Source organism: Hippoglossus hippoglossus, chromosome 16 (genome assembly GCF_009819705.1).
Source record: "Hippoglossus hippoglossus isolate fHipHip1 chromosome 16, fHipHip1.pri, whole genome shotgun sequence".
Classification (NCBI taxonomy): Eukaryota; Metazoa; Chordata; class Actinopteri; order Pleuronectiformes; family Pleuronectidae; genus Hippoglossus; species Hippoglossus hippoglossus.
The window spans coordinates 18,523,580-18,550,503 of NC_047166.1; the positions used below are offsets into that span (position 1 = coordinate 18,523,580).

Consider the following 26,924-nt stretch of genomic DNA (forward strand, 5'->3'; position numbering starts at 1 on the left):
ATAACATTTTATTATCTAGATCTCTGTACCAGTCATCTGACATTTGCGTCAGTGCTGTGCATGTGGAATGTCCCTTTCTGTAAGCATGCTGGTACTTTGTTAACAGATTATTTATTGAGAAGTATTCCTGTATTTGATCAAATACAGCCTTCTCAAGAATCTTACTCAGTGCTGGTAACAGGCTTATTGGACGACTATATTGGACGGCTTTATCTTATTGATCCTTCCGTGAGCCTGTCTTTATTTTACTGGGAGGAATCAATAACCACATAATTTACCCTCCTCCACCAATCTGCAGAGATTCCAATTTGCCGCTGACAAAGTAGGAGTTCTCTCCACTCCACCTGTACGCCTGAATAAAAGCCAAACACACAACATTAGAAACTAATACTCAAGCTTCCAGATATGTGAGATCTTACATACTAATATTGACATATATTCATTACTTAATTGATACGTACTGTATATACATGTATCAATTTATACATGTGAAATGTTGCTTGTCCGTCATATAAATGGGGCTATTATTTTATCCATTCAAAAATGACTTCAAACACAACTTAATTCCAACAAAGACATTTATAGTTAGATATCAAAGTCAGTAAATTGTGTGCTTACTGTACGTGAGCCCAGTGAAAGGGAGAGATTGAGATAATTTCCTTTGTCAGAGTAGGTGAACAACAGCAGTCGTGATGAGACTGAGGTTTGAAACCAATGGCATAAAGGATGAAAAAACATGCATAAAGTAGTGTGCAATGTAATAATGTCAGTTAATGTTATTGTTACAATGTCATAATAATTTCTGACTTTCAACAAACAGGCTTTGTGATATCATGCCACAGAGAGGAAAAATAAAATTTCCCTACGGTGATGTAGAGTACCTGCCTTGGTATAAACACTCCTCTATCTTCCACTGTGGGTTGATATGTATTTCCATGGTATTTTATAGGTCAACTGTAAAGTTCAGTAACCGCTTGAAACTTTATTGCTTTTGCTGGAAATGTAAAGAGGTTGAATAAATAGTTTCCAAACCTTCCAGCCGTCATATATCGGACATGACACTTGTCCCCACTCAAACATAACGTATCAAAAATCAGAATCAGGAATCCTGTGATGCAGATCTATGCTCCTGTCACACATACATTTGAATGATCTCACTAAGTCTAATAAGGTCTAATAATTAGATGAGATTTGGTATCAGTATGAGCTAAAGAAAAAATACAATCAGGGCATATTTACTCTGGACCGAGACCTGTGACAGTAAATGTTTCTTGGTTGAGACTCTGGGGCCCCTTGACTCACATTTGACCCCACACAAACCTTCATCTCTGCTGGTTTCAGAGGAAACCAAGTTATGCAGGTAAGGTGAAATAAAAATATTACATTCGCCAGAAGGTTTGATATATTTTGATTTGGTTTGTCTCGGTATTTTTCTTCAGCTTTTTCCAGGCTGAACTGCAGGTTACCATCATGTGTCTGTACGTGACCCCTTGTTGCACTGCAAACTGTGGTGGTTGTTTGGATGATATTTTCTTTTCCAGATACCTGAAGTTCCTAAATGTACAGCCATCTATTGGGAGACTGCAACTTACGTTATCACAGTTAATCTGTTTACTTCTATTTCTGCTCTGTTGATCAATATTTCTAGGTGAATGTTGGTGGTTCTATTTATCCTAATATCTGCTTGTGTTTGTTCCGTCTGTACTTATTTTAGTCATGTTTTAGCGTAGTAACATCAGTGAGCCAATTATACATTATACTTAATTTAGAGTCAAACCAACTTATTTACTATTTCTTTATTTGGTTCATGTAAAGATAACTTTCTTGATAAGTGGAGAAATGTGATGTTGTAATGAGGATTTATTAAAAATCAAGTCAGTGTCACCAGGAAAGATAAAGTTTTAATGTGGGTCCACAAAAATAAAAAAGACACACATTGGCAGTGCCAGCACAGCTTCAGAGATTCAGATTTTCACACAAAGACATGTACATAAACAGACACACTGGAACATGGAGGCTTTGCTTTAAAATTCCTTAAAAATACATTTAAATATAAAGATAAGTTAAAAGATGTGAAATATGTTAAAGGTTTCCTTATAAAACATGATCCATCCAAATGCAAATAGCCAGGCAGGTGTCACACTTACAAAAAACAGAAGTTACAGTTGACAGTTAACGGTTCCTACACAAACACACACACATGGATAATAATGAATTGTTCATGGTGCAACTATTTTTGTTCATGTTCACACCTGAGAGGTGAGGAATTCATATGCTGCTGTAATAGAACATAAATTGGAGACGTCATGTCTGGAAAAGCTCAAAAATACAATCTCCCCCAATAATGCAAACATTATGTTACAGTGTTTATACCATTAATCAACTATGTAGCTTTTTGTCTTAAAGGTTTATAAGGCTGCTCATGTTTTTTAATAAAACACAATAGAACATATTCACCTGTGCACACATGGCAACACTTACTGTAAACGTTTTAAATTTCAGGTGGTATTTTTAGACGGAATAGAAATTAATAAATTTTCCTAAATCCCTGAATTTGCTTACACTAGGTACTTGGAAATTTGTGTTATAATACCGTCCATAACCCCAGGAGGGCATGCAGGGCTTCAGATGCTGCCAGTTACCTACTGGGCTCAGCACAGGGCAAGTCTAAAGCAGCAGGACACTGAACAACAGGGTTTCATCTAGACACCTCTGTTTAACAGGCACAGATGAAACCAGTGCAAGCAGAAGGTCCGGCCTAGGAACCACTAGAACAGGCCTCATACGAGCTGTGTGTGGACTAATCTCATCCAGGTACACACATGATACAGTGGCGACTGTTCTTTCAGGTTTAGTACAGTAGTAGCTAACCCACTTGAACTCCTTGAAGTCTCAAGGTTCTGTAACTGACGTTCCCGCTCAGTTCTGCACAGTCCAGACCTCGAGGTCTTGTACGATGAAGTCTTCCTGCGTGGAGAGCGGTGCGTTGTGAAAAGTTGGACAGGAAAAACTGGCCCCATGGTACAGATCAGCATCCAGCCACAGAGCGAAGCCATCCCTACAGACGAAGCAAAAACCAGCACTTTAACATCAGACGTCAGGTGAAGTTATTGTTTTATGGTCTTTTTTGTATTACTTTACTGCACTGATAACCACTGCTTTATCTTATTGATCCTTCCGTGAGCCTGTCTTTATTTTACTGGGAGAAATCAATAACCACATAACTTACCCTCCTCCACCAATCTGCAGAGATTCCAATTTGCCGCTGACAAAGTAGGAGTTCTCTCCACTCCACCTGTACGCCTGAATAAAAGCCAAACACACAACATTAGAAACTAATACTCAAGCTTCCGGATATGTGAGATCTTACATACTAATGTTTTTTATCCCTTTCTACATTTCACTACTTTCTAGAGATTTTGTTTAATTTCAAAACTTGAGAAATTCTCTTCAATGTTTGCAAAAATTATGGAAAATATGACTTTTTTCGTAATAAAAACACACCTGCTGTCAGACCTACTGATAGACTATAGGTAACACAGAATGATCTGTTGCTCTCTTTACCTGAAAGTCTGGGTTGAAGCTGAACAGGAAGGTTTCACCAGTGCCATAGCAGTATTTACTGACTCTGAATGGATCTGTGGAAAACGCCCCAAACACCTGAAAACACAAAGGCAACGGTTATTAAAGGAGAAGCCACAGATGTCAGTCTATAAATATATGATATATATATATATATATATATATATATATATATATATATATATATATATATATATATATATATATATATATATATATGATATGATCTTTGTAGCTTTAAATTATCTATTCTGAACAATGAGCATTATCACTTTTGATACTTATATAAACATCCTTACCTAAAAATAATTGCTCATCATTTCGAGAAATGTGCCTTTTTATCGATATTGATATATATTGATATATTTGTTATTTATCTTTTGGATGACATTGGTACAAATGAAGAGACAAACCTTTTTGTGCATGTCTCTGACGATCAGCAGCACAGGACTGTCCAGTCCAGCCATATTCCTGTACAGTGTCTTCAGGCTGCTGCCATGGATGGCAGTGCTGTAGACCAGCTGCCATGGATAGCCCCGGGTCCTTGCTGGCATTTGAGCAGCAAGCTGTTGGTAAAAAGGGAAGTAGTTGTGAATCCCATGATGTCATAATGTAAACAGGCTGTAACTAATTCAAAATCCTCCTCTTAGATTCATCGGGAACTCACCTGCTCCAGGTCGTGGGCATCCAGCAGCTGGCTGTGCTTGCTCAGCACCAGCAGATCATCATCTCCCTCCTCCTGGTACTCGGGCTCCTCGGCCTCTGAGTCCTCAGAGCTGCACAGACTCATGCGGCGTTTGGAGTCCTTCACTCTGATAATCTGCAAGAGAAAACACTGGCTTGTCAAACCTTTCCACACTTTATAGTAGCTTGAAGAACAAGCAGTTCTCCAGATGCAACAGATGCCACATCATGATAGATGGAAGGATGATGCTCAAACAAACATTTGAACAAACCCAGAGTAAAGCAGCACTAGTCCTACCTCCACATAGGGCTCCACACAGTCACGGGCAATGTAAAGTACTTTGACATTCTCTGGCAGCAGCTTCATCTCTCCTTCCTTTCTCTGTCAAGTTCTACACATAAGTCAAACCAATGCTGCACTCATTTTTTTTTTGTACTCTCCGGGTTACTTTCACTTTCTCAGTTTGAAATGCCATTGGTTGGAAATTTAGGTAGAGGGGCCTCCCATTGGTTAGCCCTGACACAGTTAACTTTCTTTTCTCATCAAACAGGAAAGTGAGGCATGGTTTCTTTGTGACACTGGGAGGGAGCTGTGGAGAGGATGTCCATATATAGACACGTGGGATTTCCCAGAACATCTGGGACCACAGCCAATCTCCCAAATTCTCCACGTGCTAACTTACTGTAATTCAGGAAATCCTGGCAGGGTTTTTATGGCTGCAGATAATCATGGCAACTTAACATTGACTTCTTTAGCATATGTGTATGTCAGTGCAGTGCAGTCCTCACCTCCCAATTCTTCTCAGTGGGGTTGACAGGGTGGCTGAGGAGCTTGTTGATCTCGGCCACCTTGTTCTTCTCCACGACCAGGTAGTGGTTCGGATGCTTCTCTCTGATGAGGAAACGGGGCTGACGTTGCTTCTTGCTGCCTTTGGTGTAGATGTCTGGTGACCACTGCACAAAGAAGGTGTAGAGGTGGTCGACCCTAAAGGGGCAAAGGGAGAACGTGATTTATTTTTTAAAGAAAAACAGGCATCATATACAGTACTGACATGCAGTGCTGCTGTAGCTTTAATAAGTTGGCACAGTTGAACAGATGAGATTCCACATTGCTATTATGTGTGTAATCGTGCCTGGGCTTGAATCACAGGAAATTGACACAGTTGGGATTTTTTAGTGGATCTCAGAGAAATTATTAACCCCTATAGGAAGTTGTATTGATCTATTATCAACTCTCTTCTATTAACAGTTAATGAGAAACAGGGATTCAAAGTAAGAAGCTACTTGATTTATAGATGTCAAACCTCGATTCAATCTCTCTCTTTCTCTTTCTTTAACTATTTCAGTCACTGCCTGTCACAAACACATAACCTCCAGCTCTTTGGCTTCCACCCTTCCACCATTAGATGCCAAACTAACTCCGCTTGCTGTTCTTGCACATATGTAATAACTAATAAACACAACACCACTAAGTAGTTCTCAATGGGTTTGCAAAAGGTTCATTCCTCTTGCATTTGATCTGAGTTAACCCTTGTTACAATTAGAATTTCATCGCAGTTCTCACATTTTCTTTGCATTAAGTAGAAACAAGCTGAACTAAATACCTTCAGATTCAACTTCAGGTAACTCCACCATTTACAGGAAACAGCATGATGTCTACAGCTGTGTCACTTACTCTCCAACGCTGTAGGCAACTCCCATGGCTGACTGTGGATGAAGGTGTGGAAGAGAAGGAGGTAGTTGGTTTGGAGGCTCAGAGCTGATCCAGCATGTATGCTCCGAGTCTCTGCCATTGCCTGCATTATATACCAACGGATCAATCACTGATATAAGCCCCTATTGACCATAAACCCGCCCTTTCTCCCCTCGCAGATCTGCAGGGCCTGCACGTTTTCTCTAAAGGATTTCACAATGACGCCTGGAGGCCAAACCTGGTGACACATTAACCTGACCTGCTCTAGGTCCCTGTCCTTAGCTTTTGGCTGCATTTCAGACTGTTACTGTGTCAAGGCTGTGGCTCATCGATTTAATGAAGTGGCTTGATAACATGATAGAGGCCTGTTTAGCCTGGCCTGGCTTGATTGTCTCAAACTCCTCATATAAGTGTGATTATGCAGGACATTACAGGAATTACTAAAGGAGTATTTTAGACTGACTTACTCTTATAGTTTAGGATACTTAGATATAGAAGTTTCACATCAAACATCCATTCACATTCACCCCTACAAACCACGTCCCATGAAACAAGCAAAAGAGTGAATTAACAAATCATCAGGCACTAATAATTGCACTGCAGTGGCAGTTGAGTGGGGGAGTGACTGTTGAGTTCAGAAAGGTTGGGTGTGGGAAGTTATTTTGGCAGCAGTGTGTATGTGAATTGTGTCTGGTTTGTTACACAGAGCATGTTAAAGAAACTTTCTAGATACTTGTTCCACCACTGCATGACATTTATTCACGTCTTTCTCTCTGAATCTCTATCTCTTTTATTTTTACTTTATCTCTCTCGGTTTACTTCTCTCGGTTTCCTTCCCTAAGTTCTGTCTTCTCAGTTTCGTCTTGAACAAAGATAAAGGAGGAGTCAATGTATTTTTATTTTTATTTTTTATTTTTAACCAGCCCAAAATAGAAGTTTCTCAGAGTGGGACAAGAAGCCTTTGAATGAATAGTTGCGGCCTGTTGTAAGAGGAGCCAAGCGTTCATTAAATGTGTGCATATTTGGGATTGTGTAACATCCAGGAACTGGTTGAACAGTCATGTGGCAGCATAGCTTTGTGTGATATCTACTGTCCGTTAGGGTGTGTTTTTATAGAATAAACATATTGCTTTTGATGTTTTTTTTCTTTCTGACTGTAGGTTTGAAAACAATCTGCATTTATCATTTGAGACCTTTATCTTAAAAGTCTCCTGTCTTTCAGGATTAGTCTCAGGCGTTAAAATCAAGATTTAATCAAAGCAGCAACCCTTGATTAGAGTGTTGACCATTGTCACATGTTCAATATCATTCAGTCTTGATCAATTTCCAGTGTGGGCTATTATCTCTCAGCGCTAATGCTCAAATAGAATTAGAGTTGTTTGTTGGTTCTGTTTGTGGTCACTGGGATTACATGGGTAAACAGAAATAAAGATTGTTCATTGGATCATTTGAATGTGCTCCTGTAGAAGAACTAATCCTATTTGTGAGAGCTGCATGAAGCTTATGCTAACTTTTTATGACCACGTCTGTCTTCAGTCCTCCATCTACTTCAGTAGCTAATAATTTAAGAATGTACAACAACAGCAACTGAGTTTTAACATCTCCTGTGGCAGGACTGTGTTTCAGTTATATTACAAAATGGCTGCTTATGATAATAGTCCCAGTACTCAGGTTTGTTCATGTTAAGATATCAGGTCAAGAGATTGCAGACTGGACACTGCGGGGTCAACAATCAGCTATGTGATACTCTTACGCAAGCGAAATAGGAAGAGATCAATTGGAGACAATGGTCTGGTCTGACACACAGACAAGTTCGATATGTAAACTCACATATATACAGATACACACGCTCAAAAGAGATTTAGTTAAATATACATGCGTGTTCGCAAACACTATCAAAAGTCCCATACTTACACCTGATGCATGCATACATGTTAGACACAGGCAGTGTTGAGAAAAGTCACAGTTTTATTTTATGATGTGATGCATTATATTGCTGGAGAAAACATTAAAGTTATTGATCAGTTCCTCTGCACTGCTGCTGTGAGATTAGGAAAAACAAAAAAAAATTATAAATTTAAGTTTGATCAGACCATCAGTTAATGTCTGGGGACTTTTCCCAGGGGGTGTTTGTCTCTGAGAAATGAGACAAACACACACACACACACACACACACACACACACACACACACACACACACACACACACACACACACACACACACACACACAGAGAGAACAACAACAACGTCAAATGTCTTGGCAGTAGGTTGTGGCATCACTTGCTGCAGCACCATTATTTCTTCACCTCTACTCCAATTCCTGTAAATCCTGTCTGCTGCATTCTCTCTTGGTTCCAATAAGCCATCGGAAAAAACCCCCATGAGCCAGCAGGCTCAGCTCCCATGCGCACACACGCACAGAAATTGGCATCGCTCTGCTGGCTGACGTACTGTGGTGGTGTAGGTCTTATTAAAGTGTTTGGGTTTTGGAGCCTGGGATGTAGACGCACATTGGTCTCCTCTAAAACACAGTGCTGTCAGTGTGTGTGTGTGTGTGTGTGTGTGTGTGTGTGTGTGTGTGTGTGTGTGTGTGTGTGTGTGTGTGTGTGTGTGTGTGTGTGTGTGTGTGCGTGTGTGCGTGTGTGTGTGTGTGTATGTGTGTGCCTGTACAACACAGACAGTTGACATGAGGAAGCTGAGAGAGCATGCAGGCTTTTCAGTCGGCTACGGGTGACCAGTCACTGATAGATAAATACAAAAAGTTTTCTTTTCCACAACCATTTTTTTATCACATAAAATCATATCAATGATGTTCTGATAAAATGGTTTTGGACAGTAAAGATTATTGCATAACTGGCAATTGGTAGCTGTAGAAAATAGGATAATGGCTAAATGTAATTTTGAAGCCCAAAATTTGGCATTCCTATTATATATCCCCCCCTTGTGTTTTATCATATGTATGTTTCTTTATTAATGTAGAAAATTGGATCAGCTTCTGGAACTTAGTAAACCACCCAGAAATTAACAAACACTCAATTTAACAGAGACTCTGCCATTCATATATAATTTTTTTTTTGTCTTGTAGACTACATCATGTATTACAGGAAATACTAGTAGAACACCATACTATACCTATACAAACCTCTTTCTATTTCTTTTTAATCTGACAGTAGATCACAACCGTTGTGGTTTGGCTGGGAACTTTTCAGAAATGCAGAGAAACTGTAAGAAGAGGAGAGCTCGTTGTTCCTGTCTGTGGTTAATGCTTTTCTCTCGCTTAGTTTTTAGATTCTATTGTTCTTTGCTGCTTACAGGGACCTCAGTACTTAGTTTCATTCAGTACTTAGTTTCATTCCCTCTCATGTACCTCATGTTTGGGAATGAAAATAAATCTTGAGCAAGCTGAGAAAGCTGAGAAGCTAGGGTTGGTAATCCTGGAAAAGCCAACAAGAGCAGGCTTTACATTAAAAACTAACTTCTGGCTATGGGCTGTGGCTCAGCGGTACGGGCAGGTTAGTGACAGTACGACAGCACAAAACAAAACACAGTGACAAATGCGGACCTAATGAAATGATTGTTTGAGTTCATTACAGTCCTGTGAGGGCCACAGACTCCAGCTTCTTTTCCTTTTTTCTTTTTCAGATGACAATATTAATTGATTGCTATCAGGACGTGAAGAGGATTTCACCAAATCTGATAAAAAAGTGTTTCCTTTGTGCCTTTGTGGTTTGGTTGGGAACTTCTCAGAGATGTAGAGAAACTGTAAGAAGAAGAGAGCTCGTTGTTCCTGTCGGTGGTTAATGCTTTTCTCCCACTGACTGTTAACTTGACAGAGCAGAACAAACACTGAGTGTGTTCACATGGATATCCTGATATTCACTCAATAAAGACAATAGTCTGAATAAGACACTGCCAAGTAAACATCATATTCTGATTACCTTAACTTTAATAAGGTCACACTCAGAATAAACCATTATCAAACTAATACATGAGCATTCCTACCTTAGTCACGTAATGTAACCATGTCTTAATCGCATTACAACGTCCTGTTGGAGTTGGAACAGTTACCAAATGAGTCTGAACAAGATGGAAAAATAGGAATTTGTAGATTTAGCAAATTTCAAAAAGAAAACAGCCAAAACAGTAAATGGTAGCATCGTTTATCAAACTATTTCAGGTTGAGGTTTTAAAACTGAATAACATTGGTTGTAATGAAGTAGCGGACATAATGACGTAAGTTTTTTTACCATCCATCCATTTCGGGTCGCGGTGGCAACAGGTCAAACAAAGAATAGTTAAGCGTTAGTCACATTTAATTATATAGGTATTACATAAATAAAAAATTGTGTGTCTCTAGAGTGAATATGCAGCAGAAATGAAGCAGTGCAGGGGTCATTTAAAGTAACATGACCACGAGTTCAACCCTGCAGTGACATTGATTTTCAGCCAAAGGTTATAATTGCTAAATCCCACGATTTGTATGCAAATGTGTAGACACAGGATATGTGTGTGTGTGTGTGTTTGTGTGTGTGGGGGTGTGTGTGTGTGTGTTTGCTCTGCCACAATACAGTGATAAAACGTTTTCACGACATGAGGAAGCTGAGAGAGCATGGAGGCTTTTCAGTCGGCTATTGGTGACCAGTCACGAATAGATAAATACAAAAACTGATGCCATTGTTTCAGGAAGATCATTTTTCCACATAAGATCATATCAATGTGTGCTGCCAGGTCTTACCGGCTCAGATTCCTGTTTATAAGTGTATGCGTATGCGCTAGATATTCTCATCTGTACGTTGTGTATGGGTGTACATGCATTCAAGTCAACAGCATATGTGTCTAAATGATAATAAAACACAAGTGAAGATTTGTCAATCAATTCAGAGAGCAGGGCCACAGTTCACAAAGAGGTAACAGGTGAAAGTGTATCAGCTGGAGTGTGTCGCTGCATCAGGTTTACATGTGAATATACATGTTGTACAAAACGGTCATCTTACCTAATGATGATTCAGATGGATCACCCAAAACAATGCAATCAGTTTGAATCAGTTTCTTTTTCACTGTGATAATAGAGAGAGAAAACACATGCCTTGTACAGATTTCTGTTGACCTTGATTTCAAACTCATTCTGCAGTTGTAGAATTTAAGGTGTTAAAAACAATTTCACCTCCATATCTGTCCAGCAAATTGGACAGTTTCAAACAGAATGATTGAAAACCACACTAAGATGTAAAGCTAGGGTTGGTAATCCTGAAAAAGCTAGCAAGAGCAGGCTAACCTCTGGCTATGGGCTGTGGCTCAGCGGTATGTGTCATGACACTTAAATTGTTGAGTTTATAACAGTCCTGTGGGGGCCACAGACTCCAGCCCCTTATCCTTGTTTTTTCAGATGACGATATTAATTAATTGCTATCGGGACGTGAAGAAGATTTCCCCAAATATGATAAAAATGTGTTTATGAATCAAATTACCAACCCTACCTTTACCTCAAGACAACTCCAGCTGTTCTGGAGTCTACGGACAACTCTGATCTGTTTGGTTCTTGATATTTCAATATACGGGCTGATAAATGTTTCCATAATTCTGTCACCTCCTTTAATTCAATGAGTTCCTTTCTTTTCTCCATTAGGTTTTGTATAATCATTGGATTTTTCACAAGTAGCAGGTCCTTGAGAAGTATAAGTGAACAAAAGCATGTCAGTGCTGTTAGGCTTTTGTTCTTTTTTTGCCTGCATGCTGAGAAGCTAAATCGCGGAGCTCACAGAGCTGGTTTGGACTGGATACAGCACTGATTTCATACTGTGTGTGTGTGTGTGTGTGTGTGTGTGTGTGTGTGTGTGTGTGTGTGTGTGTGTGTGTGTGTGTGTGTGAGAGAGAGAGAGAGAGAGAGAGAGAGAGAGAGAGAGAGAGAGATCAATATTTTTTCTCTATATATATATCTCACTCTCCATTCTCTCCCCTTCTCTCTCACCCAGTTTTACACCACCTGGGACAAACTGCTGACTGAGCCCTCTGATCCCAGAGGCACTTAACTTTAAAAACCATTGAGTGGTGCACTGATGCAACCTGTGTAGCAGCAGGTAGTAAAGCACAGATTTAGGTCTGATAACAGTGCGATAGCTCTCAGACTGCTGTATCAGTGAGGCTTAATCAGTGATGTTTCAGAAGGAGTAAGGTTTCCTTTGACCTACATCATAGAGAAGTGACCACAAGTGCAGACCACAAGCACTTTCTGACATTTGGAAGAAGAAGCTAAAGCAGGATTTCCCCTGCAACTGCATGCAGCCTTGCTTATCGGGTAATTTGTGGGTACGAGGTCAAACTAGGGTTGAGTCAAGGAAATGCGTCATTAAATGGAGCGACGCCTGCGAGCTAGTTCAGGCATCCAACTCGAGCTGCGCTGCGCCAATCATGTGACATACATCAGGTGACATACCTCACTCTCCACAACCATCTATAATACACACCCACCTTATCAGGTAGTCTATTTAAGCAGAGAGAAATTACCCATCATCCCTTTTGCTCGCACTGCTGCTGCTGCAGTATTGCTACCAGTTGCTTCAGCCCCTCTACCACCCCAGCATCCACCTGTAGGCTCCAACGTGGGGGTTACAAGTATTGCTCATCACTCCCATCATTCCTGTGTAATCATATGGGGGAGTAATTAAGTTGGAGCCTAGACACCAAACACTAAACCTGTTCTAATGCTGCAATAAATGTTTGAACCTGAGTTGTCTGACTGAACTACACTTACTAACTTTTTCAGATGTAAAATAGTAAAGATGATAATCCGTGGGATACATTCCACTGTAGGTTTCAAGTGATATGTATCATGATCTGAAAAGGTCATATAGGAAAAAGAATGTGACCTACTTGTTTGTTTGTAGGCAACATTACGCAAAAAGTACACGACGGATTACCATGAAACTTGGTGGAAGGATGTGGTATAGGTCAGGAAATAACTCGTTAGATTCTGGTGCAGATATGGATCAGGGGGCAAATGCAGGATTTTCTTTAACCATTAAAAAAAATAATAATAATAAAATCAGGCATGTTTTGGAGACTGACAGTGTCTATGAGTGTATCCAATTTGTTGCAGCTTGATTGAATGTAAGGGGACTGTTAGGCCTCAGCGGAGGTATGTGCTCTACTGAGAGTAAGTTAACCAAGGATTTCATGTAATTGTCTGAACAGTTGAATGTCCCTGATATATATCATTGTATATTCATTTAAACAATTTGCTCAGATAATAGATCAATGAGAAATTGCAGGATCTTTGCAGACTTTTGAAGACTATTTTTCTAAATATTTTCAGAGAACCTCTCGCTGCAAGAACAATGCAAACTTACTTCTCTCTCTGACTGCTGTTCGCATTACAATAAAAGTTTTAGTCAGTATGCTCTACTTTTGCAATCGTGTCAGATTAATTGATTCTGGTGGCCTGCCAAAACCAACCTGACTCCCAGCAAACTGACCAGTAGTCACCTCTGCACTTTAGACCAGACAGAGCAATAGCCAATGCCAGCGTTATGCTCAATGTCCATTTATGCTAAAGCTGTGCAGTCCTTTATGGAGTCAACTGCAATAAAACTAGATGGGTTTTTACCTCGTAAAATATTGCTTCAGTTCACATTGTTACCTAATGTTCAGGGTAAACGTAAAACTTTTTCACACAAGGCAACAAAGCAATTATTTTTGTCACTCTCACAAATTATTCAGTCAATACACCATAGGAGATTTAAAAATGTATGCATTTATTAACATGAATTTCTATCTGAGTGTGGTCTGGTTGAGGCCTCCATGACAAATCATCCATTTATGGGTTTTTCCCACCCTGGAACAGTGTGATTGTCCAACCAGCGCTGACATCTGGTACCTACTGTTGTGGAAGTGAGGACCAGCTGTTCGCATTGTTTTTCGACATAAAGGTCTCCCTTGCTGCCGGCTCCTCTCCCTCAGATTCATCTTCAGGGGCTGTATTCAGAGTTTTCCTCCATGTTGTCTTCCTTCTCTGACACAACCTCCTCCAAATCCCTATCTGCTTCCTCATATTGGAAAATCGGATCAAGGGCCTCTTATATCTTGCTCAGAATATATTGATTCTAATTTGTTTATTTTTAGATTATTTTGTGATATAGCTTGTGCTTGCAAGTGCAGATCTTATGTCTGTGTCAAGGCAACCTCTGATCTCTGTATGAAGCTCTGTTCCTTGTGTGCACCATATATGATCACCCCTCAACTGTTTAACTCTTTCACTGTTTCGAGATTCCCCGATGACCTTTCAAAGACCAGCAGGTCCTGGTCTTTGAAAGGTACCTGCCTGAACCTGGGTAAATGTGGTGGGAACACAGACAGTTCTTGTGACAATGTCAAGGTCCCCCTTGAACTCTGTCTGTTTTAGCTCTAGAAGACATTAAAAAAGTAAAAGGCAGATAGCCGATGCATTTTGGTTACTGTGTACAAAACAGTTGAGAACTGGATGTCTGCCCTCCCTGCTCGGCCAAATCACCTTCTCCTGATCCACCGCGGACAAAGTGTTCCTGTCCATCCAGGAAACTGTGAGACAGGGCATGTTCCGGTGGGGAGATGAACTGCTTTGCAGCTGAGTTCTTAAAAACCATCACTAATGTTGCTGCTGAGAGGATCTGTGAGCTGTCTAAGCCACAAATATCCAAGAAGGTGCCTGTAAGCACAGACATGCACTGCACTCAGCCAGCACATGTGATGGAGTCTGCAAAGAGCTCACCACAGGACCAGACTCTGCAGGGGCGTTGCCTCCACCATCTCCTGTGACCCCTCCCGCTGAGCATGGGTCTTTGTCCGGTACCCAGCAGACACTGCGCTCCACCAGCTCCTGTGACCCCACTGCAGAGCAGCCTGACATGGACCTCAGGCAGGATGAGATAACGTAAAAATAGCTATACCACAATGTTAAAAAATTCTATGTGAAAAGTAATAAGTCAGTCATATATTCAAAATTCCACTTGAATAGAATTATTAGAATAATTATTAAAATAAATCATATCTTAAGAACCAAAGCCTAAATTAGCTCATTATGTCATAATCAACCATTTCAAAATAATGAATTTTATATTACTTGATTATAAGTGGTGATTCATTAGGGGAATGCATGTGATGGGAATAACACGTCAATATGAGCTTTTACTGAGACATGTCTTGTACATTCTTTAACATTGTGAGATAGGGTGTCTTTCAACATATTATGGATCTTGATAAAAGAAAATCTGACATCTGACATGTAATTTGGTGCAGTTCCAAATAGAAATCGGGAGCTAATGAATTTAGGGACTGTTGGGCCATGTTGGAGATATGCATTCTACAGAGTGCGATTCTAGTTATTAAAAGTGAAGACAGTGCTCTACTCCTGGTCTAATCACAGAGATGACTTTGAGTTAGCAGAGCTTGCATGCACATTGTAGAGCTCATTCTCTGTCCAAAATCATAAACGCTTATCACAGTTAAAGAATGTTAGTGTAAAACCAATTATGAAACAGTGTCATTATGGTTACACATTTGCTGATCCACTAATCCTGCACTGAAGTTCAACCTGGATCATTATTGCTCAGGTTGGACATTTCTATAGAATAATTGGCAGTTTGTGGTTTTTCATGCATTTCAGTAAAACTATTCAAATATTTAATTTAGACCAAAGTGTTACAGTACACGTTGTACAGGACAAGAAAGGAGTCATGTCTATGGGTAGAATCCAACATTGATAAATTAATATTTAACCAAACACAACTGATATACTGATATTGAAAAGATTAGCTGTTGTGGCACAATGTGCACAGATTTAGGGATAGGCCAATCAGCCCGAACATTCAAGCTCCTCTAAGAGAATCTACAACAATGTGTCTCATCAGCCTGTCTACAGAGTTCATATCTAATGTGGCACTTCAGATGCTCTGCAGTGAAAATTGCATCACTGTCGTACACTAAGAAAGAAAATATCAACTTGGATTTAGAGACCAATTTGCAAAGTGTGAAATTCTTTGTTACAAACCGGGGTTGAAGAGTGACAAACACACAAGAGCCACAGTTAGATTAGAAACTAGTTACAATTGGTACAATTAGAAACAATTAGAAACTGTTCAGCAAAGCCACGTACTTTGTGTGGATAAACAAACACAAATCATTGTGAAACCATTATGAAACCAGTGCTTGCTGCTCAAAAGGGAGAGTGCATGCCCACAGATTAAAGACAGATGGTTGAATAGCACATTCAGGTTGAATCAACATTTTGGCAATGTGATCACTTTAACAGTTGTGGTGGTGCCAGTTAAGAGTGTTGCTAAAGTTAAGGAGGATTTGGATATTTGTTTGCACTTAAAGCAAAACATTTCAATTCATAATGACAAAACAGACTAAAATGTGTATAAAATGTCAAAGTCGAGAATCGAACCTCACACACACACAGAAAATCAATTTGAGTCAATTTGAAGTAAAAAGACATTTACTTGTATAATTTAGGCTTAAATGCAAGCTATGTCAATGGATCAGCAACTAGTGAGTAACAGTAGTGAAAAATACCTTACTAAAGTACAGAATGAAACTGCCCTCTACTGTAATAGACTGTGTACTGCAGGGTACATGACTGACTGCAGAGCTGTGTGTGCAGTGGATCTTCAGAAGCTAAATACTGCCCTCTACTGGGGAGGTGTGGTATGCCATGGCACATTAAGTGACGCAGAACACCGATCACCTTTGTTATGGCCTCAAACTTCAAAAGTTTACCAGGCTCCATCCCGTAACTGCAACACACATGAGGACGCCACACCAACGTTACAGTTAAATCGAAAAGTTTTTATCAACAGAAAAAAAAAGAGGAATTATGTTAGATTAAACTGGGAGAGGAGAAACATTGACAAGAAAAGGAGAGGGAGAAAAAAACATAACGGGGAGTGCGTAGTGATTCTCTTATTTTTTGATCACCATACACACACACACACACACACACGCACACATTATCTGCCACTGACATGTTGGATGAGACATACAAGGCTTGCCGAAAAATACTCCACTGCATCAGCCGCAGGTTGTTCACGCTTCAATCTGCAGGAACACGAGGGGGTTGTGGTCAGTGCAGATCGTCAGGTGGTTCACATTGAGGAAATCAGAAGAAAACTGATCAGATGTATCAGGCTGTTCTCAACCTTTATCTTAGATAGATGCTGTTTGATTAGAATTAAATCTGCACCCATTCTGCATAGAGGTGAGTAACCTACATCAATATCATTCTGCAAGATGCTTGTGTGTGAAGGCACATCAGCAAACAACGACTTATGTGACAAAATCCATTTCTCAGGGTCTGCATGCTGAATACCTGGCAAGTGAGCTGAGTCAGAGTCAAGCTTAGTTAGCGTTTCTGAGTTTCATAACCTCCCCTGCACCACGGAACAACAATGTCCTCCCCACACAGTGGACAGTGCCCCAGAGGTCACAGCAGGGCAAACCCCTTCAGCACTGGACAGCGCTGATAGTTCAGGTTTAACAGGTTCAGCACTGGACAGCCCCACAGAGGGAATGACAGAACTGTCAGCTGCCGTGCTGGATCTCACAATGTCTGCCAGCTGCTCTCGTGCCATTGACATTTTACCAAGGCTTTCTTTAACCACCGTTCCACTGTTTGCCACAGTAAACGACAAGTTACCAGAAGGAAGAGAAATCCCACATAGCAAAAGTGTTTTGGCCCAGATTTGGCCCACATCATATGTCCCGCATTCAGCCCACGTACTACACAGAGTCGTGGCACTTGGGTGGTCCGCTCCTGTTTGCCAGATCTGGGCCACAAGTCAGCCATAGCAGTAGTGGCCCGACTTAGTTATGTGCTATTTGGGCAATAATCACTGTTTACCACATGGGCAACTTTAGATTCACATCCAGATAACACCTTGCCTAGTTCACTGCATGTTTGCCAAAAAAGGCCCAAAATATTTTTAGGGATATTTGGGCCACGTTTGATATTTTACAAGTGGGCCACTTTAGGCTCACATCGGTTTTGTTCAGGCCACAAGGAGGCCAGAAGTGCTGCATCACTGCCTGAAGTAGCCCATATCCCTATGGTATCTGGATCTTCTCAGTTGCAATAAAGCTATCAGGAAAAATCTGCATAATTATGATCAATCAAGAATTGCAAGGGCCACAGCACAATTAACACCTAAGTATACTTTTTATGCTTCACCAGAACTTTACTCTTGGCCAAATCATTGCCCAACATGAAGCTGACGCTCTCTATATGACAACACGGGTGAATCCCCACAACCACTGGACCTGTAACCACGTCCGACTCCATGTGAACAGTATGCAAAAGCGTTTCTAAGATTTGCATTCCAAAATAAGAACGCCATCCACAGCAGACTCCTAAGGGAAAACCAAAACACTATTTTAAATGAATGCCTGAGGCGCTGCTGCAGTCCTCAAATTACTGACTCGCACACGAAGCCATGCATCAGAAGTGGAGCATGAGCTCGAAAATGCTGACAATCATTTGGAGTAAAATCAAGTTAAGAGACTTAATCTGTCCAAAAGTATAATAGTCCCAGTCAATCTCAAGCCACAATGACACACTGTATGAATGTGTGTATAGGTGAATGGCAAAACTGTTGTAAAATATAAATATAGACCATTTACCACCTCCTTCTTACCATTTGCAGTTTCTAATCAATGTTAATCAAAAGTTGTTTTTATCTATTTACACTACCTTTATACAAACAATACAGAATTTTGACATAAGAGCAAATCTCCCGATCTCTCGTGTTGGGCGAATTAATATAGTTTGAATTAATGCTCTGCCAAAATTTGTATTCCTGTATCTGTGCATTCAAGTATTTGTTTTTTACAAATTAAATTTGGCAATATCGTATGCAGAATAAGATAACTCCTTTCACATTGGGGGTTGGGGTTGTCTTCCCTCCAGCTTTTCTACTGGTTTTGCAATAAATTTCATTCTGGTGTTACAGTGAAAGGGCCGATTGGGCAAGGATGGAAACACAAAGATGCCTCCCTTCTTCATGGTCAGCGATGATTTACTCACCTCTACCCACTCCTAACCTGAAGCTATTGAATCCAATAATCTCATATTCTCTCAAACAAGGAAACACTTTGGTTGGCGGAATACTCAGTACTGGTATTAATAGACAACCACAGATTCACTCCACCTCTCTCTCTCTCTAACTCATGTATTTATTGAGTCTTCCAAACCTTTAATCAATAACAGGATCTTTTTTTCAATACCTAATACAATGTATTTACAAATCGTAACATTTACATCATAATTCACAATACACTGTACAGCCTCAATGGACCGTCTGAAAAAGTTATGAAAAGAGGATTTGGGAGTGGAAATCATGGAAAATTGGTAGAGAAAGATCCAGGAACACGTCCATTCCTCTGTGCACCAGACATGTTCTGTTGGAAATCCAAAATATTACACATATTTCACATGTGGGATGACTCAAAAACAGAAAAATACATTGAAATTTTGTAATACCAAACTACATTTAATCAAGCACATTTTTCTAATGGTTAGCTTGTTTCTTGTATAGATGTGTGTTTTTGCCTGACTAAGATCTCTGATAGACAATGCTTGATTCAGTGCAGTGTGCAGGTGCATGAGGGTAAACTATGACTGACATGAGAAGAGTGTCTAACATGTGACAGTGAACACCCCGTGGTACAGAGATCCTGCAGATCAGGACAGGATGGTTTGGAGGGAGGACACAGAAAGGACACACCAGTAGTGGGTGTATCCTGTGTAGGCTGCTGTCACATAAACAGGGAAAGAGAAGTGCTACCAGCTAGTTTTAGGAACCACTGCGTGGAGAAAACCTGACATAACTCCAGGGGGATTCTTCAGTCGACTGCCATCTCAGAACAACATGGCAAAGACTAAACTGGGTAAAGACATGTCCTCTTTGTAAAGCTGCAGTTTTATTCATCTCTGTGATAATGACAGCTCGAATCAGCTTAAGTGCTTATTTTGTGATCATACATTCATTGTTTTTATTTTCTGCATGTTAAGAATGCAAATAATTGTTCCTAACTTTGAGAGGGTTACAATATTCAAACTTACTTTTTTCTATTACTCCTTTTTCTCTGCCTTGACTAGCAGTAGTCATAGTTCCATGTCATTGTTGGAGTGAAACCAGATCAGCCAGTCTGGTGAGTCTGTGACCGCAGGGTTGTCATGCGTTACTAGCATGGGGTGATGCAATTGCACATGCCAACAGGGAGTCAGATAATCCAACTGCTACATCTGAATGAAGAACACAGCCATTGTTTATCATTTAACACTAAAGTTCAAAGCTTCATTCACAGAAAGCATTCAAATTTCATATAGTCCTGAAAACCATCTGCACAAAATAAAATGTCCCTCCCTGTAGTCAATAAATCTTACCTTACTTGATACATCCATGTACAGCTGTCCATGCTGCATGGTCCAAGACAACGCAACAGTGAAGTAAAAATATAATATATAATAATTTATCAAATATAAAATATCTCAATCAATCAGTCATGCATAACAAGTTGTGACAAACCTAAAAAAACTAAATGGTAGAACTCTTAAAAGTGGTTAATGTTTTTTGTCATATCTCAGCTGCTAGGAGCCCTTTAACTGAAGCAGCTGTGGGGTTTGCACTGGGAGCTGTGGGAGGCTGCATAATGGGAGCCACAGAGGAGCCAGTGGACCAGACCCTGTCAATGATGAATGCAGCGGAACCACTGTTACCACTGATGGACGAAGTCAGGACAGTGGGTGCTCTGGGGCTGGGGAGCCTTATAGGAGCCACAGCACTAACCACAGCCATGACTTCAGTGGTAGCTGGTGTGATTCTGGCTGCAACTGTAGCGTCGATGTCCGTGGCCACGCGGAGCTGCGCTGCCTCCCAAACACACTCTCTAGGCGTTTGGGCATCAGCGGGACTGGCTGGGGCCTTCGGGACAACTCTCAGTGGAGCCACGTTCGGGATTGCTGTTGAATGGATTGTGAAGAATTACGGCATGGTGGGCCTTCTGTGGGCGCTGAGCATATTCACCCTACTCAAACCACCCCTGCACTTTGTACTGAAGCTCCTCTGGAAGCAGGGAGAGGCCTGTCGCTCTCTGGGGTCTGTAGCCTTGGCCAGAGAAAGGGAACAGATTGAAGTTACAGAGTCTCTGCAGAAACACAGAGTGGTTGTGCAGATAGAGAAGAGGATCCTGACGCTGGAGAAGGGAGACAGCTCCGGCGGGACAGAGCACAAGACAACATGGGCCACTGAGCGAAGGCAGAGAGAGGAGATAGAGAGGAAGAAGAAGGAGAGTGAAGAAGCAGAGTTGGACCAAAGAACCATCCAAGACTGGATCAACATCATGGTGGTCAAACACGTGGACTTCTTGGCTTTCTCAGGGATACCAATGACAGTTGTTGCCATAGTAACATCAAGCTTTGGGGTGTTAGGTTATGGAGGCCACCAGTCTGTGCTCATAGTGCTTCTGGCTTTGGTTGCAGTCATGGCCTATTTGCTTCTAAAGTCTTCTGACTTTAAGTTCTGGATGTTGGTAGGATGCATGGGAATGCTAGCAACGTTTGTCATTGCCATGCTCACCCTGCACGCTGGCCAGTTGGTCGTAACATCTGCCATGAAGATGAAAGCAGCAGGGCATCATCAGTCCAGAGAAAACATTAGCACTCGTATGAGCTACCAATCCTCCTTGGAAGCACTGAATTCAGCTTTCTTTGTGGCAAAAATGTGTCAGCTGGGTCTAGGGGCTGCAGTGGGGGGTCCGCTAGTGAGGCATGCAGCTGGAGAGGTGAAAGTCATAGTGGGGGCCGCTATAGTGGCGGGTGGCTTACTGGCCGGGGTGGAGGGTTTGGCTCCAGCTCTGGGAGAAGGAGGGAAAGCTGGGGCACTGCTTGGTGTGGTGGCGGCAGCGGGGGTGTCGGTGGGTGGAGCATCAGCTGTGGCTGGAAGGTGGTCCTCATGGCCGGGAACTTTGGGAACAATAGCAGGGTTAGTGATTGGGGCATTAGGAATGGGTAAGTGGCACATAGTCAACATTGGACTGCAGTTGCCTGTGGCTTATGTCTTCGCTATGACTAACACATTTTAACATAACACTTGTACTGTGAAAAATGTTGTCAGTGCCCTGATTTAAAACTAGATCACTGTTTTAGTACCTGCCTTAAAGTGATGATATTCTACCTTTTCTTCTTGTCACACGGAATGTGCCAAACTAACCAGTATCTCTTTTACATTAAATACTGCATTTGAATAATGTGTATTTTTGAGAATCAAAGTGTCTTTGAGAGCTAAACTCACATTCATGTAACTGCAAGGTTTATTAAAAACAAAATGTCTTCCTCCACCTGTTAAGTTTCAGTTAACCTTCATGTACATCCACACTCAGGTGATATATGTAGTGGATACTTTGAAGAAATATAATATTTTTAAAAATGTGCATTTGTAGAATATTATGATGATACAGTGAAGCTGCCCTTTAACCCTGTAAAACTCATCACCTCATCATTTATTCTATTAGACATTTTTCTAAAAATGTGTCATAGTTAACACATTAATTCACATTAATTCAGTCAGATATACAGAAAGAGTAGAACATGTTTGTTCATCATCAATTCAATTGCAAACATAATCAGTTGATGAAGTTGATGATTCTGAATCAAAACAAAATAGGTGAAACTTGATAAAGATCAGTTACGTCTGATTCTGAATCACTAACTTTCATCAATCACTGCAAACATTGCACCGAGCCAACTGAACACTTGGGTGTAGCCAGCTGAATTTTTATTGACTTAAGGAAATATTGATCAACATGATATAAATTTGACATTGTTAAGCCGCGTAAATGGAGATTATAAATCACGTTGAATCCCACTAAGCTTTTAAGAATTGATTCTGTCTTCACTCTTTCTCTTTACTCAGAGTGCATATCCTTGCATCGGTAGGCTGTGACAGAATGCTGTGAAACCTGTTTTGAACAGTGGAGCAAATCAAAAGAAATAAAAGGACAGTCCATTTAACGTGAGTTAGCCCTGATGTGCTTTCATATTAGTTTTAATTATGTATTTCTTTGCTCAACCTGAGACTGTATTATTTGATCAAGAAAATATATACATATACAATATATATACATATACAACCACTTGTTCGTGGTTGTATATGATTTAATAAAGAAAAAAAACAATTTTCACGTGTCGAGGGTTTGGACCGCCCCATCGCAGTGACGTACAGCGTGGGCCAATGACGTGTTTACGCATGGACCGGAAACGGACCTTTTCTTGTGGCGGAACCCCCGCCACTTGGTAGTTGTCCTACACGGAGCATAGTTAGTATAACTCCATGATGGCAGCGGTGATGGAAAAACATGTGGAGATGCCAGGTGAGTTCTGGTTTTCTGTTAAAATCACGACGTGTCGATGAGTGAGCTACTTGGTGTGTTCTGCTGCTGCTGCTGCCCTTTATCTCACCTGCTGCTGTGGCTGTGTGTACAAATAAAGTCACTTGTGACGAAGACTATGGCTGCGATCGGAAAAGTCCGAGCAATCTCCTTTCCTAACCACTACTCCTTGATCCTAAAAGAAAACATCACGAGGTCAAGGAAAGGTGTGAAGGAGAATCCCAAAGGAGTTAGGAAAGGATAACCACAGTGCAGAGATAATCCCACTAACACCGAGTGTTTTTCTCAGAAACCAACTATTTCTAATCGAAGCTGCGCACACACTGCTGCTCTGTGCTGTGAGCTGACAGTTACAGTACAGTTGTGACCCGTCCTGAGAACAGATGATTTCAGTTCATTCATCACAAACAACTCCATAGATTGGATTGCGAATGAGAATAAAACAAACAGGACGGAAATGTTAAAATAATATAACGTGAGTAATAAACGTGGAGAATATTCTTAGGTATGGGAGATGAAGGTGATCTACGAGTACACAATTTAAATGATCCAGTGCTGGCCGTTGTCTTTTCATAGTCTCCTCTTTTCAAGTTAACCTTAAATGTTACACTCAAAATGCTCTTATTTTTTATATCGATGTTTCCATGGAGCTGTAAAGGAGCTTTAAAAATGTATGAGAACTATTTCTCAGTGAGTGACCATGTGTAGGTGTACTGTGGGGAGTGCTGGTAACTCACTGAATATATAAGCATTGCTATTTATTTGTGCCACACAGGGGACGATGCTGAGCCTCAGATTGAGGAGAACGATGACCAGAGTGGTTCCGAAGCAGGGAATAAGGAAGAAGGGTCAGATGATGGAGGGTCAGATGATGGAGGGAGCAATGGAGAGGAGGCAGATGATGATGACGATGATGGTGACAAGGAGGAAGAGGAAGGGGAAGGTAACACCAATGCTGGATGGGCGGAAGCCATGGCAAAGATCCTGGGGAAGAAAACTGCTGAGAGCAAAAGCATCATCTTGGTCAAGAACAAAGAGTTGGACAAGATGAAGGAGAGAGAGAGGCAGGAGCAGCAGGAGAGAAAGAAACAGGTAATGAGCCCTGTGTGTGTGTGTGTGTGTGTGTGTGTGTGTGTGTGTGTGTGTGTGTGTGTGTGTGTGTGTGTGTGTGTGTGTGTGTGTGTGTGTGTGTGTGTGTGTGTGTGTGTGTGTGTGTGTGTGTGTGTGTGTGTGTGTGTGTGTGTGTGTGTGTGTGTGTGCGCGCGCGCGTGACACTGTAAAATATTTACCCGTCTCCCTAAAGCCCCTTTTGAAGAAGAAAAAAAAAGTCTGCTGGGGAAATCGTAGCCTTCCCTGAAGCTTTAATAATACCTGCAGTTTTGCATAGTAATACTACAATGCGTAAGCAGTACAACAAGTTCCCTCGCATTAACCGCAGCAGCAACATGTTACACTGTGATTTTCTTATATTGGTGATCCCACTGCTGTGGCCACCAAACACCTCACTCACAAGCTCCTCGATTCCGGTGTCAGAAAAGTTGCACTTCTTCTTGCTTGATGCCACGATTCTCCCAAAAGAACATTGATCAGCAATTCCTGAAGTGCTTTGCATTGACTATGAATGGCTGAATGTGGCCTTGTAGAGGGTCGGATATGAAGCAGATCTACGTGCACACGTTTCAAGGTCCACTGATTTTATAAAGGGAACATTGCCTTAAGATGTGGATGAGCACGGTTTTATAAATCAGATTTTTGGGTGTATGCCATTTTCAGCTTTTGTGCGCATGTACATTATTAGTATGAATCTTTAATTGTTTGATAAATGAGACCCCTGGGTGAGTAGACTGAAGCCTCTTCCCAGTGACAAACATATAAAAGCACTCTGAGGGCTCTGAGACTGAGAAACAAGAGTGTCTGGTCTGATGAGACAAAGATGGAACTAACATAAGTTATCAGTGTGATTTACCAGAGTTCTTCTGATAACCTAACCATATATTTATTATACTGTATATGTCTACATACTGTATTTGTGCTCGTGTCTAACAGGTTGACGAGAAGCGATCATGGGAGATGATGTCCAGGGAGAAACCTGACATAGTGGTGGACCGAGAAACTGAGAGAGCTCTTCAGAGGATTGCTACCAGGTATCTATCTTTTATGAGGCTGTGTTTTGACATTGCTAGAACTGCCATTCCTTCCAGATGTGACCGTGTGTTCTTCTGCTCAGAGGGGTGGTGCAGCTATTCAATGCTGTGAAGAAACACCAGAAGAATGTGGATGACAAGGTGAAGGAAGTGGGTGGCTCAGAGAGGAAGAAAGCCAAGATTCTTGGTACTGTGTCTAAGAGGGATTTCATCGATGTGCTGAGGAGGACTGAGGAAGGCTCCAGAGGCACCGGCACACTGACCGACACTGTGAGTTCAATCTAATTCTCTGTTTGTTGCCTCCAAAACTGATACTTTACGGCAGTACACTCTTAACAACAATTATTCTGGTAAATGAGAAGAAAATCCCAATCACCAGTTCGTTTCCTTTGGATAGTTGCACCACTTCTAGAGTCTGGGGGGGGTGGAATAAAATAATTGTTCATTAATCCTAATTGAGGTAAAAGTTTGAAATAACCGTGATATTGATTTGACGTCATATCACCCAGGCCAAACACATGACCTTTTCTCACTAGGTAATAAAATGTAATACCACTGAGTGCTCACATGGTGTCACTGCTGCCTCATAAAAGGCCTCACTGAACGTGTGTGTTGTCTATGTGCATCATGTGTAGGCTGCTGCAACAGAGGAGAAGCCTGCCTGGAGCATCCTCAGAGATGACTTCATGATGGGGGCCACCATGAAGGACTGGGACAAAGACAGTGACAAGGAGGAGACTGAGCCATAGACAGCAGAGGGGTTAGAGGAAAGTGATTCAGACTGACCCCATCTACACAGACTGAAGGGACTGCGTTGAGCAGGCTCAGGTGCCTTCTGCGGGAATAGTCTGGGTAAAGGAACTCAGACGGGAAAAATGGTTCTTTAATAACTTTTTTATAGCAGGTTACACTCTGATATAAGTTGGTGAATAATTGTCCAGGGATGGGACAATCTATGTCCTGAAGAGAGTATGTGGACTGGAAGAAGTCAAAGGAGCTCCTCTGTGTGGCCTTTCATCACAGAGTCGGCATCAATCGGCTCGTGTTATTACCTGGAAACTCTGTAAATAGTCATGTTTTGTACAGTGCTAGTTGAATAAACAGCCATGTCGTGTATCACCCACAATGCTCTGTGCTCTTATTGTCGACTGGACTGCAGTCTGCTCATGGTACTACAGGAGTCTCTGTAATTTACTAGAACAGCAGCTCCCTTTTCATTTTTATCAACCAATCCAGAGGAAATAGTGCAAGTGTTGGGGACTATTTCCTGCTCTGGATTCATGCATATTTGCTGCTGTAGTGAGTATTTGGGACTGAACCAAATTAAACTTAAGCATGTGTGTTAATGGTAATGAAACAGAAGTAGAAAAATATAATGTCACCAGACTGATCCTTTTAATGGAAT

At 41.1% G+C, this 26,924-nt stretch overlaps 3 protein-coding genes across 5 annotated transcripts; 2 read left to right on the plus strand and 1 right to left on the minus strand.

The window, feature by feature from the left end:
- Positions 1-1,949: 1,949 nt before the first annotated feature.
- LOC117777298 (nuclear receptor coactivator 7) lies at positions 1,950-6,084 on the minus strand. Of its 3 annotated transcripts, XM_034611978.1 has the most exons (8): positions 5,942-6,074; positions 5,239-5,251; positions 5,056-5,187; positions 4,250-4,402; positions 3,996-4,148; positions 3,565-3,660; positions 3,230-3,303; positions 1,950-3,058 (listed from the first exon to the last, which is right to left on the minus strand). In XM_034611978.1, exons 1-8 carry the CDS (start codon positions 5,965-5,967, stop codon positions 2,920-2,922), a joined length of 786 nt encoding a protein of 261 aa, XP_034467869.1. In that variant the 5' UTR covers positions 5,968-6,074; the 3' UTR covers positions 1,950-2,919. The 3 variants fall into 3 exon arrangements, with proteins under 3 accessions (XP_034467869.1, XP_034467868.1, XP_034467870.1); XM_034611977.1 differs by having other exon boundaries at positions 5,056-5,251; positions 5,942-6,084; XM_034611979.1 differs by lacking the exons at positions 5,056-5,187; positions 5,239-5,251; positions 5,942-6,074 and adding an exon at positions 4,565-4,711.
- Positions 6,085-19,621: 13,537 nt separating this feature from the next.
- Positions 19,622-22,111, plus strand: LOC117777289. Its single transcript, XM_034611961.1, has 2 exons — positions 19,622-19,874; positions 20,575-22,111. The coding sequence occupies exons 1-2, from the start codon at positions 19,856-19,858 to the stop codon at positions 22,068-22,070; spliced, it is 1,515 nt and encodes a 504-aa protein (XP_034467852.1). The 5' UTR covers positions 19,622-19,855; the 3' UTR covers positions 22,071-22,111.
- Positions 22,112-23,217: 1,106 nt separating this feature from the next.
- rrp15 (ribosomal RNA processing 15 homolog) lies at positions 23,218-26,645 on the plus strand. The gene is made up of 5 exons (XM_034611941.1): positions 23,218-23,357; positions 24,151-24,467; positions 25,422-25,519; positions 25,603-25,789; positions 26,155-26,645. The coding sequence occupies exons 1-5, from the start codon at positions 23,318-23,320 to the stop codon at positions 26,266-26,268; spliced, it is 756 nt and encodes a 251-aa protein (XP_034467832.1). The 5' UTR covers positions 23,218-23,317; the 3' UTR covers positions 26,269-26,645.
- The last annotated feature ends 279 nt before the right edge of the window (positions 26,646-26,924 follow it).

Excerpts from the sequence above, each read along its gene's own strand:
- rrp15 (XM_034611941.1), top strand. The coding sequence starts at position 23,318 with ATGATGGCAGCGGTGATGGAAAAACATGTGGAGATGCCAG. Across the intron at positions 24,468-25,421 it reads AGCAGGAGAGAAAGAAACAG|GTTGACGAGAAGCGATCATG; the intron begins GTAATGAGCCCT and ends CGTGTCTAACAG. Across the intron at positions 25,790-26,154 it reads CCGGCACACTGACCGACACT|GCTGCTGCAACAGAGGAGAA; the intron begins GTGAGTTCAATC and ends CATCATGTGTAG.
- LOC117777298 (XM_034611977.1), bottom strand. The coding sequence starts at position 5,967 with ATGGGAGTTGCCTACAGCGTTGGAGA. Across the intron at positions 5,252-5,941 it reads GTTGCCTACAGCGTTGGAGA|GGTCGACCACCTCTACACCT; the intron begins GTAAGTGACACA and ends TTGCCCCTTTAG. Across the intron at positions 3,661-3,995 it reads TCAGAGACATGCACAAAAAG|GTGTTTGGGGCGTTTTCCAC; the intron begins GTTTGTCTCTTC and ends TTGTGTTTTCAG.